Source organism: Neolamprologus multifasciatus, chromosome 11 (assembly GCF_963576455.1).
Source record: "Neolamprologus multifasciatus chromosome 11, fNeoMul1.2, whole genome shotgun sequence".
NCBI lineage: Eukaryota > Metazoa > Chordata > Actinopteri > Cichliformes > Cichlidae > Neolamprologus > Neolamprologus multifasciatus.
The window spans coordinates 11,576,488-11,590,904 of NC_140449.1; the positions used below are offsets into that span (position 1 = coordinate 11,576,488).

General features: G+C 38.4%; 2 protein-coding genes across 8 annotated transcripts in view; both read right to left on the bottom strand.

The window, feature by feature from the left end:
- LOC146507873 (CUB and sushi domain-containing protein 3-like) overlaps positions 1–2,148 on the bottom strand; it is a 147,736-nt gene extending 145,588 nt beyond the window's left edge. For all 5 annotated transcript variants that reach the window (XR_014876682.1, XR_014876681.1, XM_085176331.1 and 2 more), the window contains exons 1-2: positions 2,039–2,148; positions 1,074–1,195 (exon numbers count right to left, since the gene is read on the bottom strand). The gene's annotated coding sequence lies outside the window, so the exon portion shown is untranslated. The remainder of the gene's footprint in view (positions 1–1,073; positions 1,196–2,038) is intronic.
- The window catches only part of csmd1a (CUB and Sushi multiple domains 1a), an 80,724-nt gene continuing 68,359 nt past the window's right edge, over positions 2,053–14,417 (bottom strand). The window contains exons 6-9 of one of the 3 annotated variants that reach the window (XM_085176343.1): positions 5,704–5,816; positions 4,359–4,436; positions 2,758–2,847; positions 2,053–2,163 (exon numbers count right to left, since the gene is read on the bottom strand). In XM_085176343.1, coding sequence (XP_085032469.1) covers positions 2,816–2,847; positions 4,359–4,436; positions 5,704–5,816 — 223 coding nt within the window. In that variant the 3' untranslated portion in view covers positions 2,053–2,163; positions 2,758–2,815. The other 2 variants (XM_085176344.1, XM_085176342.1) reach the window with 2 other exon arrangements.

Below are 14,417 nucleotides of genomic sequence, written 5' to 3' on the forward strand. Positions count from 1 at the left end.
TATGATGGCCGCTTGCTCATCCATAGCCTTCATTCTTTTGGCCATGGTTTGGGCAGCGTCTGCACAATATGTATGTATAACAGCCTCATTACGACAAGCAAATAAGCATAATTACCATAATAACACTAATGGACCAAGTTTCAGTGCCAAGTCAATGGCTTGTTTGCCTAGGAGAGTGCACAGTGGCACAAAGCTATGGCACTTGCCAGTCCTAGTGAGTTCTGAATGAGCATCAGTTCTTAGTTCTTATTTATTAGCAGGAAAGTACTTAGTTGACACCCCTGTGTATATGGCTCACTGGATAGAATACCAATAGAAAGACAAATTTATGTAGGAGAGCAGTAATGACCATTTGGAAAACAGCTTTGACCTCTTCACTTTGGGGGAAAAGCTGGTCTCAATCAATCATCATTTCTCCCCATTTCCGTGACCACAGATGAATGAAGCGAATCGCTAGGTTGCCAACAGCCACAGTCAAGCTGGTAATCAAGTGAGAACCGAAATGCCATCCACTGATGCAATGTGCATTAATGACAGAAAGTAAAAAATGGAAATATATGCATATTCTATGTAGCCCCTCCTAACTTGGGTAACCCTGGAAAAAAACAGATGCATATAAAACACAGATCCAAAAATTCCAAGGAAATATGTCGACAAATGCTCTACAGGGAAGGAACTATTTTCACAGTACAAATGTAATGGTGCTCAGGAGCAGCAAAATAATGTGTTTTTAAAAAAAAATAAAACTAATGAGGGAGGTGCAGTGCAAAGAGATTACTCAGAGGTAAATTTTACAAGTGTTGGTCTACTATTTATTACCTTAATGGAATTGCAGGTTGGCACTACACAAAACCTTTACTCTTATTATTGCAATCATGAGCCTCACTGGGCTTCTAATCTTGACCTTTTGTATACTGCATTTATATTTTGGAAGTAACTGCTTAAAACTGCGGAAAAAAGCCAAGATAACAAGGCTTGTCACTACTGAATCCTCACCTCAAACATCGACTGCTACGGTTACCATTGTAACAGTAGTGGTGGATGTTTAATGGACAGTGTACAAGTTCTCCTACCTTGTTCGGATCACTGGCAGTGATGATCCACACACACTGTGAGTTACTCTCATATTGGATAGGAAAGTTAGGGGATGTAAACGTCCCCGACGGTCCCTGTAGATTCGACCCGCAGGTTTTCACTGCAACAGTATAAGAGGAATATCAAAGTAGAGAAGATATACAGCCTGTGCAACTTTTTTGGCACTTTAAATGTTTTGCTATTATCACTGACTTGTCTGAAGTGCGTTCTGCAGTATGACGTGACATAATAACCCCCAACGTACACCAGCAATAAAGAACCATCGTGAGAAACATGAAGAAAAAGGAGTCCTCCAGCACAGTGTGTGATCCCCACTGAGCCCTGATCTTAACTGAGACAGCTCAAACTTTTCAAGTTCATAAAGTTCTCCAATCTGGAAAGCTGATTTAAAATCTCTCAGTAAGTGTACCTTGGAGAATTGGTGCAGCTTTAAAGGCAAAAAGGTCAACCCAAACATTTTCATTGTACTTTCAGTGACCAAAAATTCAGGCCAAACGGCATTTTTACATATTTATCATTTTCTACTTGTCTGTGTATATAGAAAAGATATAAAGATCTGTGCTGGACACACAGCATAAACATCACTAAATGACCCATAAAAATTAATTTCAACTTCGCAATAAATATTGATGAAAATGGCGCTCAGAAGGCAGAGTAATAACTCGTGCATTGTAATGTGACTGAAAGGTAATATATTGTTTGCACAAGTAGAGAGGAGGTCTATTAATCACATTTCCATTAATCAAATTCTAAAAGGTGCTCCAGGTATTATGAAACACAGAAAAACAGTGAGGGCATTTTGAAATGGAAAAGCAGAGTGTAGCAGAAGAGGCTTTCATACATAATTAACAGCAATGAACTTTCCTCTATCTGCATGGAGCCTATATCCAGAGGCACCGCCTTAATCAAACAGTTTTATTAGCTCATCGGAAGCCCCGCTCACCCTTGCAGACGGGTCTGTGGTCGCTCCAAGCAGCGAAGACTTCGGCAACGCGCTGGCAGGTAATCGTTTTGGAACCCTGCAGCACATGGTCTTCATCGCAGGTAAATTGAGCAGTTGCTCCGATGCTGAGAAGATAGCAAACACCATTAATGCCCGAAAAAAAGCAATCAATTCCTCAAAAATGACTCCTGATGAAATATCAAATTCATTATTTGTTTCAGGTCATTCATTTACAAAGAAACGAGTATATGCTGCGGTAAAGCGAGGCAATGACAATGGACTCACTGGGCTTCCCTATGTACACATAACAGCATAAGATTGAAAAAAAAAATCAAACCATGCCACATTACAGAACAAAGAGACTGAAAGTTGATCATATTATTTTCCCTGTTATCTTTTTCCTATGCTTGCTAAATGGGCACTGAGACAATGAAACTTGCAGAATATTAACAAGAAGATTATAGCCAACAGACTGAGAATGACAGTAAATAAACAAAGAATGGTTGAAATCTGCAGCAGGTGGAGAATAAACTGGTTAACACTAGTTTATGTGCACACCTGTTGCTGACTTAATAGATTGTGACAGTAAAAACTCATGACATGCAGTCATGTGGCGCAAGTTATAATACTGAAAGCGGAGCACTCAATTCAATATCCCTCAGCACACATCTGCACATACGCTACGTATCCTTCACTCAAGCTGCGAAACAACAACTCACCTGAAATCAGAGCCTATCCGTTTGCCGTTTTTCCGGCTCCCCTGGGTCAGGGCAGTAATTAGACACCTGTTTGATTTCCTCCTTCATTCACTAAGCAGAGAAGACAGGGACCAAGAACACTGTGAGAGAGACACTTGAATTGCTAAAGCCCAGTGTTTTCAGAAAACACCCACTGCAACAGCAAGCACCTGAATAGCCGATAAGCCTGCATGTTCAACGGTTTTTGCTTTCACGAATCATAAAGTTCTGACACGTGACGGTTTGACCTCATCTCGAAATGTCAGAGACTTTTAACTGATAGCTTTTTTGCAGTGCTGTTGTGTTTTGTGATATTACAGTGAGTGGCAAGGGTAAACGCAGCACTCTTACCTGAGCTAAACAAAATAGAGGAAAATCTATCTGGGTCCAACAGGCGCTAAGAGGATTAAATAACCTTCAACTATCGCTTGCAGGAGCAACAATAATCACTCAGTCAGACTCTCCATACATAATAATAATTTGCGTAGACTAGATAAAGCCTTGGAGATATGGCTTATATTGAATATTGCCTTTACCATGGAAAGAATGCAGAGAGGCGATTTAGAGGCAAGAAAACAGCTTGTGTGTTCTGACTTAACAAGCTCACGTTCCCCTTACATTATGATCCGTACATCAATGTCTGCATGCACTGGAAATTAAACTCATGGAATATGTAGCTGCATAATTATCACTGAGGTCTGCTGCAATGTTTGCAACAAGACATCACCCCAAACACACACAGAGACCCTTCAGTTTTAGCGTGCGGCGCTCTAATGGCATGTTGCTTGCTTTGAGGAAGTTCATTCGTTTTTGAACTTAATCGCCACAGGTTATAATGTCGTTATGAGTTCAATTATACGGAGTAAATCCACAAGGCATACAGTACGGAGCATTCTCCTCGCAGTCTCTGAAATGATATACAGTATTGTCTCATAGAAAAGACTTGAGCTCACTGCATTATTCATGTCTCCATGCAGTGCAGAATCTATGACACATAAGGTAATAAAGATTGCAACCTGTTATCATCTGAGTGTTTAGCACACTGTTGCGTTAGAGGGAATTCTGCTCCAGATTTATGTTAATGACAGAGCTCCGCGAGCAATTAGAATGCATTTACGTCGCTCTAAGTGTACACAAATCATCTGACAATTGAGTGGTCACTCAACCTTGACTAGCGCTATGTGTGTAGATCACATAGTGCATGGGCTTAAGTCTGTGTAATGTGTAGCTTACATAGAATAGAATGAGACAGATGGAGTTTTGTCTGACAGAAGCTGATCATGTTTAGTGGTTTGCTGCAATATACCTAACTAGGGCTGATCTAGCTCAGTAAGTTTCTGGCAGGGGAGGAAGTCCTGGGCAGCAGGGGAAATAGGTCATCAGAAAGAAAAAGAGACTGCACTTCTGCAAAATCTAGTACTGTAGCTTAATTCCTTCATCGAATGAGGCAGCAAAAAAAAAAAAAAAAAAGGGGGGGGGGGGGGGGAGCGACAGAAAGAAAACAAAGACCCAGAACACAAGCCCTCCATAAACAAAAAATCCAAACAATGAAAACAGTTGCGTAAGAAAAATAAAAGACTTACTCAAAGACAGTTTGTTAGTGTTGTCCTTTCCTGGTAATAATTTTACCCCTCTGGATTTAAGCTCTCCAGAGCTTTTCACTGGTCGAGAGCAATAGAAAGAGTTCATTAGATAAAAGAAGTTACAGTATTAGATGTGAGAAGATACAGTACAAGTGTTTCTTTCTCTGGATAATACTTGGTCCTATGAAGAACATCAAACTGTAATTGCTTTTGCTCAGCATCATCTTATCAAAAGGCATTAGTCCGAAGGGTATGATGCAATCGAAAGGGTTGCCCTGGCAATTCAATCAAACCTAGATTATATATTTATTTGTTTATTATGTTTGCCTGTTGATATAACTCACACATTTTAAACGGTGGATGGAAATTGATTGGTCAGAGCGGATTTAATGGTTATAGCTTGTAGTGGGGACACACACACACACCATGCAGAATCAAAAAGCTGCCCCAGGACTGCAATGCTACTTATTTAAAGAAAGTCTAATTAAACACAGCAGGGGCCAGATTGCAAACAAAAGCCAGGTGATGCAAGTGGCTGTCATCATTAACAGAACAGCCATGAGCGGTAAAATGATGTATCAAGCAAAAAACAAGCAAAAACAAGGCTATTTGAATTTGAAAGTACTGGAACAATGCCTCTCCTCTGAATTGCACTCTAGGTCAGCTGGTTCTTTTCCACACAAGTACAAAAGAAAGGAGGTGAATTTATTTGCTGATTCAATGAGAACTGATACATGCTTAAAAGCACACTGCTCAATAAAACCTCTAAGTGCTTGTCTGTTTTAAAATATCTATGTTCATATGAAAACTCATAAAAACTGCTTGACCACTACATAGTAATTAAAAGGAGAGGACAAAGGTGACTTTTCATGCACCTGAATGAATGCTTGTCTTACATCTACAACGATTTGCCACATGCATGTTATTCAATGTTTGTATAGAGCTTTATAGTGAACAAGCAGATTTCAAATCTGTTTTAGGGCTACACTTCGAGGTTAAGTATATGCAGCAAGTAGTCCATGCAGCACATACACTGACTTAAAGTCAGGCTATAAAACAATGAGAGCGTAAGAGACTATTGAGCTGTAGTTTTGCGAGGGTGAGAATATATATACAGTATTTATCTCTCAAATATTTGATTATCAAGGTGCTTTGAAGTCATTGATTTAAAGCAGAAAAAGCCTTCATGCCCTCTACAGAGAATATTAATCAAAGTGTTTGATATTCAGTTAACAAAGATCAAAAACATGTTTTGTAATTACAGTGTGTTTTTCCTACGATGAACCCTTTTGTTCATGTAGGGGGCCCTCTATTACGATGTGCAAATGAAGCAATCATGTCTTACCTTGATACTGAGCCCTGAAGCCTTTGTGGCGGTGGTTGCTCTCCGTCACAAAATGCAGTCGTAACCAGTTTTTGTTGCTAATGATGGGTGCTGGAATATTCATTCCAGTTAGCCTGTGTGTAAACAGTCAAACAAACAAGAAAAACAAGAGAAAAAATGTTGCTTTTTAATTTAATTTACTCCCTGTAATAAGTGTTAGTTAATGAGCCCCTCATAAGACACCTATTTACAGTATATACATTATATTATATTATGTCTTTATAGGGCATTTCCATATGGATTAGGAAAACCATGAATAAAAAGCTGTAATTTTTCTTTTACGAGATTCTTTACAAGAATGGGAGATCTGCAGCGCACCAGCTATAGGGATGGGCCACTGAATGAATCATCTACTACTAACATCTGCTAATTATGTCATGGCTGGAGAGAAAAAACTGTGATCTTAAAATAAAACCCAACAACGAAATCTAAGAAATCTGGCAGTAATTTGTAAATACGTACGTGAGGGAGTAAAGGAAAAATCAGCACAAAGAGAAAATGTGAGGGTACCTATGTGCAGACATGCTGTCAGTGTGCTGTGGTGGTGTTGCAAAAACTAGTTTGCATGACTCAAAGTTTCTCTGTGTTTTCACTACATCTGTTTTAGTGTCTTCCGCTGGTTTTAGATCAGAGCTTTTATTCTGTGCTTGGCCACAGCATCAGGGATGCTCTATAATCATAGCGGCTTGTAGCTGCTGGACCTTTTCATTTCTCTGGCTAAAGCTGGGTTTTTTTCTATTGCTCTGTAATCACTTCACCATGCTCTGTCATACTGCAGTCAATAGCACACAATGCCATTGTAGCTATTAACCAAGGGCTTGGGACAGTCGAGCCCTGTGCTCCCAAATTGGCTCTCTCATGAAAAATAATGCGTTTCACACTAACCCACAGTTTATGTGCCTGCATGTGTGCCCACCCAGTTGCATGTCTTAAGGTGTGTGCAGTCATTTTTTTTTATTAAGGTTTGGCTACGTAATTTCTTTGGCATTTACTACCGAGCAACCTAAGGGGCAGTAATAATAAGTGAAATGAAAAATAAATGAAAGTGACAGTTGGAAAAAGAGGCAGGAACACAGTGATGTAGAAAAGTGAAAGGAAAAAGGTGACTAATTGGTGACCATTGCAGATTTAATAAATGCATTAGTAAGTCTACTTGGCATTTGATTTCTCCTTATTTTGATTACACCTCTGGTCCCTGCTGTTTAAACGTGACCTGCCTTACCTCAGACTGAAACGTGTGTCAGGCAGATTACAGGCTGCTGGATGCTTTTGTTGTTCTTTGGTTTTACTTTTTGTTGATGCACAAACTAGATGAATTTTTTGAATACTGACCTCTTTAACCCAAATTATCAATCACACAGGGAGATGATGGCAGCTTCAAGAGGGAAGTTAAAGGGTGATTGATTTTCACACAAAAGCTGACCTTTTATCGCAATGTGTCATTGATAAAATGCTAATGGCACTAATATACAGGCAGAATGAAAAAGAGCAGCTTTCAAACAGCTGTAGCAGAAGACTTTGCTGCCATGTTTCTTGCAGCGAAACTGCGAATTATTTTTTAAAAAAAACTGCTCAATGTGTGTAAACAAAATAGATCGATATAACAAAATTATACCCATCCAGAAGTAGCGGTGGGGTTACAAATTTAAAGCCCGTGGAAACAAATATACTGTTGTCACAAAGGGAGAGTTGGCAGACAGAGTAAAACATGATCCGCCATCAACAGTAAATCAAGGCTTAATGGCACCTTGCAGATATCTTGCTCCAGTGAGTATAGTTTTTGCAAGAATGTGCATCAAAGTCAGTAAGCCATTCTATTAAAGTTATGCAATAACTCCCTGCTATAAAAAGAAATGCAGGTACATTGTGAAAATACATTACATGTATTGTGATGTAGTTCCTGCGATGCTTGGTTTGCACGCTCCCTCACCACACGCTCAAGCTGCTGTTCCCAGTGAGGACAGACACCCAAATGAACACAAACGTGCTCACAGGCTGAAGGCTGCCAGAGAAGAAAAGCCTCGCAGCATCTTAAATTTCTTATGTACCTATATGTGAGTTTTTGTTTTTTGTAGAAATATTGAACATTGTATCCAACTAACATATATATATCCAACTAACATATATATATATATATATATATATATATATATATATATATATATATATATATATATATATATATATGTGTGTGTGTGTGTGTGTGTGCAACTACTGATGAGTATATTATCTGCATTCTATTATTTCTTCCATATTTTTTTAATTGCACTTGTCCTTGTTTGTCCAGTTAGTGATACATTTTTTAAGAGCAGCCAGATGCTTGTGCAAAATAATTCAGTGGTTGTGGAGACACGGAAATTCTTTTATTGCTGCCATATAATCTGCATCATTATAACTGTATTAATAACATTCTTTACAGCATTATTTCATCTCATAATATTTCTCACAGTATTGATATTGCATTAAAGTTGTCTATTGAAGATGTCCATTTGAGGATCCTTCCATTATGTTAACTTTTATTACAAGTACGGTTATAAGTATTACATACACATTGCATATTTGTACTTATTTCGAGTTGATGTTCGGTTCATTAAGGGTCTTAAGCTTCACTGGCGTGACTGTCTAGGTGATACATGCTGAGGGAAACTAGAACATAGAAGGATAACTGCAATGCATGCTTACAATACATATAACACATATAATCTAGGAATGTGTCAGGCCTGACGCCTTAACTCATTTGGTGTCTTACTATATTTTACTCTACTTGGCAACAGATGACCAGAGTCAATAATTAGCCCCAGAGACCCTGAGGGCTTGAAGTTTATTACCTTGTATGGAAGGTGTTATAGAAACGAGAAGTTCTATGTCTGCTTATAGCCATTAAAGATGTACCATTAATTGTGACTAATGTCTGGACCCTATTTTAATCTGGAATTGACGCCATGGGGGGGGGGGGGGGGGGGGGGGGGGGCGTGTACCCCCACTGCTTTATAAGTGTCCACAACATGTATTTTGGTCAGAGGACATATGCTGATGTTTTCTCCTGTGTGTTAATAAACTCATCGTTTGATTGCACTTTTCTGGGGCCTCCGTGGTTTGTCTCACTGCTCTACATTGATCGATTTTGCGACATGGTACTTTGCAAAACATTGATGCATGTCACAGGTATTCATTAATGTAACTGTCATTGAAACACATAAATAACTCGGATGCCCAGTCTCCTTAAGACAGATAAGAACAAGTGAGTGCTGTCTACTGTTTTCTCATTGTACCTCCTCAAATACAGGCAAAGTGAAAAAGATGAGAAAATCCAACGGGGATAAAAATGGATTCCTCAGATAATGCACTGCCTTTCTACCTCTGACTCACTCAGGCTGCTCATTTTATGCGATTGATTTTATCCAAAATTTACATACTTTGTATTGCAGTTTTGGGGCCAAGACCTATTGTTTCATAGGTTTGCAAGGCACTCATGACTAAATGACTGGAATGTGCATGATTTGATAAGACAGTGCCGAAGGGAACATGGCAGTTTTATCAAAATACTAACTTAACATGTCTCAGCGTGCAGGTACTTTGGCCAAACGTGGCCCAGAGGCCATGGCAATGAGCTGAAACCTCTGGGGTCTTCACTTTCTTTCACAGAGATGAGGGTTAGATGTTTGTGTACCACAGATAATAAGCGATCAAACTTATGAAAAAAGGAACTCCCGGGTGATTTTTATCTTTTCCTCCCACATATGTTTTATAAAATCTGACAACAGGGAGTAGTTCTAGGAATGTTTTATGTGATAAGGGAGAAGCCGTTGCTCTCCATCACTTCCGCTGCTCCCTCATCAGTTACAGCTCAGGAAATAAACTCAAGCAGATTGGCGCCTGTTGGCCCGCACCACACTGGTTTCTCATAACAGGATTGGTGTATAACCGGCAACTACTCACATTAATTGCTTAACCTGGTTTGATTATAGTTATCTTTCTCTGAAAAGCATTTAGCCGCTATGCAAGACTATATTCGGTGAACCAAGAAAGAAGAAAAAAAATCTACCCGACTGATCAAAAACTGTAGCAGGACTCAAACTGTGAGAAAAGTAGATGTTAAAAAAAGTAATTTAACAGTATGCTCTATAAGCAAAAACTGTATCTAATATTTGCAAAGCCTTGGAGGTTTTATGCTCTGTGTCTACATTTGGAATAATGACTGACGTGTAATCTACAGCTTGTTGTTTTTGCCCTTTGTGAACAGGGCTGAACAATCACATTAAAGGTCAGAAGAATAACAAAGAACTGCTTTCTTTGGCTTTGCCAGACTCCAGTGTTGGTTTTTGTCAGATTTTTTTTTTTGTTTTTGCGTTTGTCTATTTTCATGGTGATTGATGTGTATCCTCAAACTTCCCCAGCTTGATGGAATCAATAAACTCATTTGCAGAAATCTGATAGAAATCTTCAATTGATAAACGGATAAAAGCTGGTAAGAGGTGTCAGGAAAACACATTTCATTCCTTGGTCCTGGAAACTGTGGATTTCCAGCCATCCTGTAAGTCTATAATAATGTCTACATTCACTTACAGGAAGGTGGTTGACAACAATGGGTAACTGAGAGGTTTTTTGTTTTTTCAGTTTATACATGTGGAATTACAGAGATGTGGAAAATATGAATTGATCTGAATGTGAATTATGTTTCTCTGACCTGCACTGTCTTGGGTATAATGCAGGACTTATCCAGGATTAAGGTTTCTAAATTTGACACTACTTTTCGGTGATCACATTTATATTCATGCTATATTCGGATAAAATAACCTAATATTAATATGTAATGCTACAGGTTCAAGGGAGGATAAGAAGTTAGATGCCATTTCAAGTCTTTCTGCCTGATAAAAAGGCTAACAGTCAATCTTAAATCTTGCAGAGTTTGAGGTTTCAGGCTCTAAATCATTGCTAAGCAGCTGTAAACCTCAAGGGTAAATTGACAGTTTACTTGTCTCTGCCTGCAGCTGGTGCTATATGTTAGGATGTTTGAGAGTTTGCCTGTCCAATGGCCTTGCACACATTCAAAAGACACTCATAAAAGAGAGCGAGCAAAAGCAATGAATTTTATAGACACGAGAGAATCGCTCGCACTGAATCGTGTTTGTTTGCTTGTCTGTTTGTTTACCTGGCGAATTTGAAGCCATCTCTCTAAAATTCTTTCCCCCGCTGCACTCAAGCTCACTGGGTCCCACTTGGATTGTTGGGCTTAAAACAAGAACTCTGTCTGACAGCCTCTGACATTTGTAACATATAATAACATCATCTTGGAGTTTCAAGTGATGCATGGTCACCATACACAGGAGAGAAACCGCTACAAATTCAATTACTGCTTTGTAAATGATTTTACCTTATAGAAAAATATAACATAACAATTTATACCCTTAAATTAATGTCTCAGTCCGCCCAGTATTCAATAGAAGAGTCTCCAAAAGGAGACATGTTCATGAGAGATTTTATCTGACATGTAGATATAGTTTATTGCACATTTTTAGTTATAAAAAATGTTTTTGCAACACCACCAAAATGTCATTTTTAATTTCATTTAAGTCAACGATGTTATAATGTGCAAAAATGTAAGAAAGCCCCTATTTTATGTTGGTAAATGTACTTGATTTATTAAAAAAAACAAAAAATGTTTTGAATTGAATTCAATTTTGAATGAATTTAAATTGTTATTTATATGAAACATGGGTTATAAAAGACAGATTTACACTATTACAAAATACATCCTAATAGCATTCTATACACGGCCTCTGTTAAAGGCTTTTATTCTGAAGTCCGTTGTTTTACGAGCCTTGCTTCACTCATGCCGGGTGTAGAAATGTGTGACACGGCACAGGAAAGCCAGCCAAAGGAGCAGACAGAGAATCCCAGCACTGCACAAAACGACCATGTTGCAATCAGGAAAAAACAGACTTTCCAAAATGTCTAATGTTTCTTGAGTGAGCTTTACTGTCTGCAATAGTTCTCAAAACTGTGTCTGAAAAATATTGTTTACTGAACAGTGTCTGATGCATACACGGCAAATAATGCAAATCCTCATCCAATAAACCTCTGCGCAGTGCATCCACACACGTTGGGTGCAACCTGGCCTGTCGGCAAGCAAAATTTGCCCCCTTAATGATAGTGGTGACTTTTCCATCTTTGCCCTGTAGATCATGATCGATAGAGCTATTGTGAAGTTTAATAATTTATCCATCAGTACTAAACCCCAATAATAACCCAGAACATACATAGCTTAGCATCTTCAAGTTAAAAATTCATTGGAAATTAATAAAGATGAATAAAAAATCTATCTTTTAAATGTTAATCTACAAGATTCGATAAATTTAGGAAAGTTTAAAAAATTTGTATTTATTAAGTGTTTTTATTTCTTTTGCTTAAAAAAGTAAAAAAAAAGGTAAGTATGTTCACTTTGGTCATCATCTAGTTTTCAGCTGGAAAGTAGAAGCCACAAAAAAAAAGCATTACCAGTGGGGCTCGAAGCCTTTAAAAAGGAAACATATTTCTGTCAGTGGAAGAGTTAAAATTGGAGTTTTCACACCTATGAGAAGAGGGTTACGTGATGGCCTGTCAAAACACATCAGTGTCATCCTGTATCAGCTTCCTGCCACGCTCTTCTTAGTGCGTCAACATACAATACTTAGCAGTCATCACCACACCCAGAGCACCTCTCTTTTTGACTCGGTCTCTCACTGACACAGTGTTTGCCTCTCTCGCTCTCTCTGACTCAGAATGACAACTCTAAGGGACAACAAAGCTCGCTAGCTTGATGATTGATTAGATTTTCTTTTAGCCAATTATAATTAACGCCTGGCAGGATCAAATAAAGCAGGCGCACGCTCCCATTCGCACAGGACAAAAAGGAGATGAATAACCTTAGCCTTGAGGTTAGGGGTTAAACCAATTTCATACTTCCTTGTTTCAGATTAGAGTGATTTCTACATCAAACATCTACAGAAAGCCAGAAAAAATCCTGTCTGAACAAAACTTTTTTCATTCGTGTGCAATTTGAATTACAGCAACAGCAAATTTGTGAATTTATTTAGCGTTCCAGATCCATGAGGCATATTTAAAATCGTTTATTTTCCCAACAACTGTCTATGAAAATTCATTAAAGGCATATTTATCACTTCTGTTTCCAACATGCGGCTGTTTTAAAAGCAACATTCTATAAAATGCATAACTATGCATATAAACAAGGCTGCACAGATGTTTCAACAGAACATCTGTATTGACTAATATCACCTTTTTGACTGCCATCAGCTTATCCATAAATAATATCACAATCCCGGATGACAGAGGCCAGTGTTTTGTTTTTGTTTTTACATATGGGATCTAATTTCTTAGATCTGTATTAAACTTGTTAACTTGTTAGCAGTAAAATGGTTCAGTTATTTATTTATTTTTTTTTACAGATTTCTTTGGTTGCTGGCAGAGAAGGGAGGGATGAATGGCAACAAAAATGAATAAGCAATAAGCAAAAAATGGCCAATTGGCCAAATTGATATTTTCAAGCTTATATCTCCCTGGGATTTTACAATCTCTGCATCCTAAATAACAAACCTTTGTTCCTTTGCGTGCTGTAAGATGTCAATAGGCAGCCCAGTTATCAGAAGAACTAAGAAAATATCTTGAGGCGATACAGCTTCATCTTACTATGCATCAACCTCTCTTTGGAATAAACTTTGAGTTGCAGTCTTTACAGCTACAGTCTAAACTTATTTATTCTCAGTTCCCATATCATTTTTGTCTTGTTTATAATAAAACTTTGTCCAGTTATTGTATTGCACAAAATTGCTTAGCTGGAATTTTATTTTAAATTGAATTAAATGTGATCTGATTACTGTATTGTCGTGCCAAGTGTATGTATGTATGTAAAACTAAAGATTACATTTTAGATCACCTATATGAAAAACAGAGGCTGCAAAATAATGCAAAAGTTCATTACAGACATTCAAATCTTTCTTTTTCAGTATATGGCCGCCTTTATTTATGGTGGGACAGATTTCCTGGGTCAGGTTGTGTTTTTAATCATTCTCTGTGAGTTACCCCATTAGATGTTTAAGTAGGGCAACATACTAGGCCAGGTCATAGATTTGCTTTTTTAATTCTTTAAAACCTTTAGCACAAAGCCAGTTTAGCTCCTTGGATTGAGCAGGCAATCCATAAGGGTAATGCAGAGGCTGGGTTTGAATCTCCCCTAAGGGCATTTAATGTGTGCCTTCCCCCGGTCTCTCTCTCAGCTCTCCTGCCTTGGCTCTGTTATCCTATTTCAATAAAGGCTAAAAGCCCCCAAAAATATATTAAAAAAAGAGAAGTTTAGTATGATGTTGGCAGTGTGCTTGGATCATTATCATGCTGGAATATTCCTTTTCTGCCAGTCTTCTGGAGACTGGGAGTCATCATGTCAGCTAGTATTTTGCTATATCCACAAGCATTCATGGCGCCATCTATCAATGCCATCTCCCCAACACCTTTTATACTTGTGCAGCCCCATATCATCACACTCCCACCTCTGCATGTCACTGTCAGAGCTATGTGATGTGGCTCGTCTGGTCCTCAGACACACACACACACACACACACACACACACACACACACACACACACACACAGACGGTACGACAGCACAGCACAATCATTTTG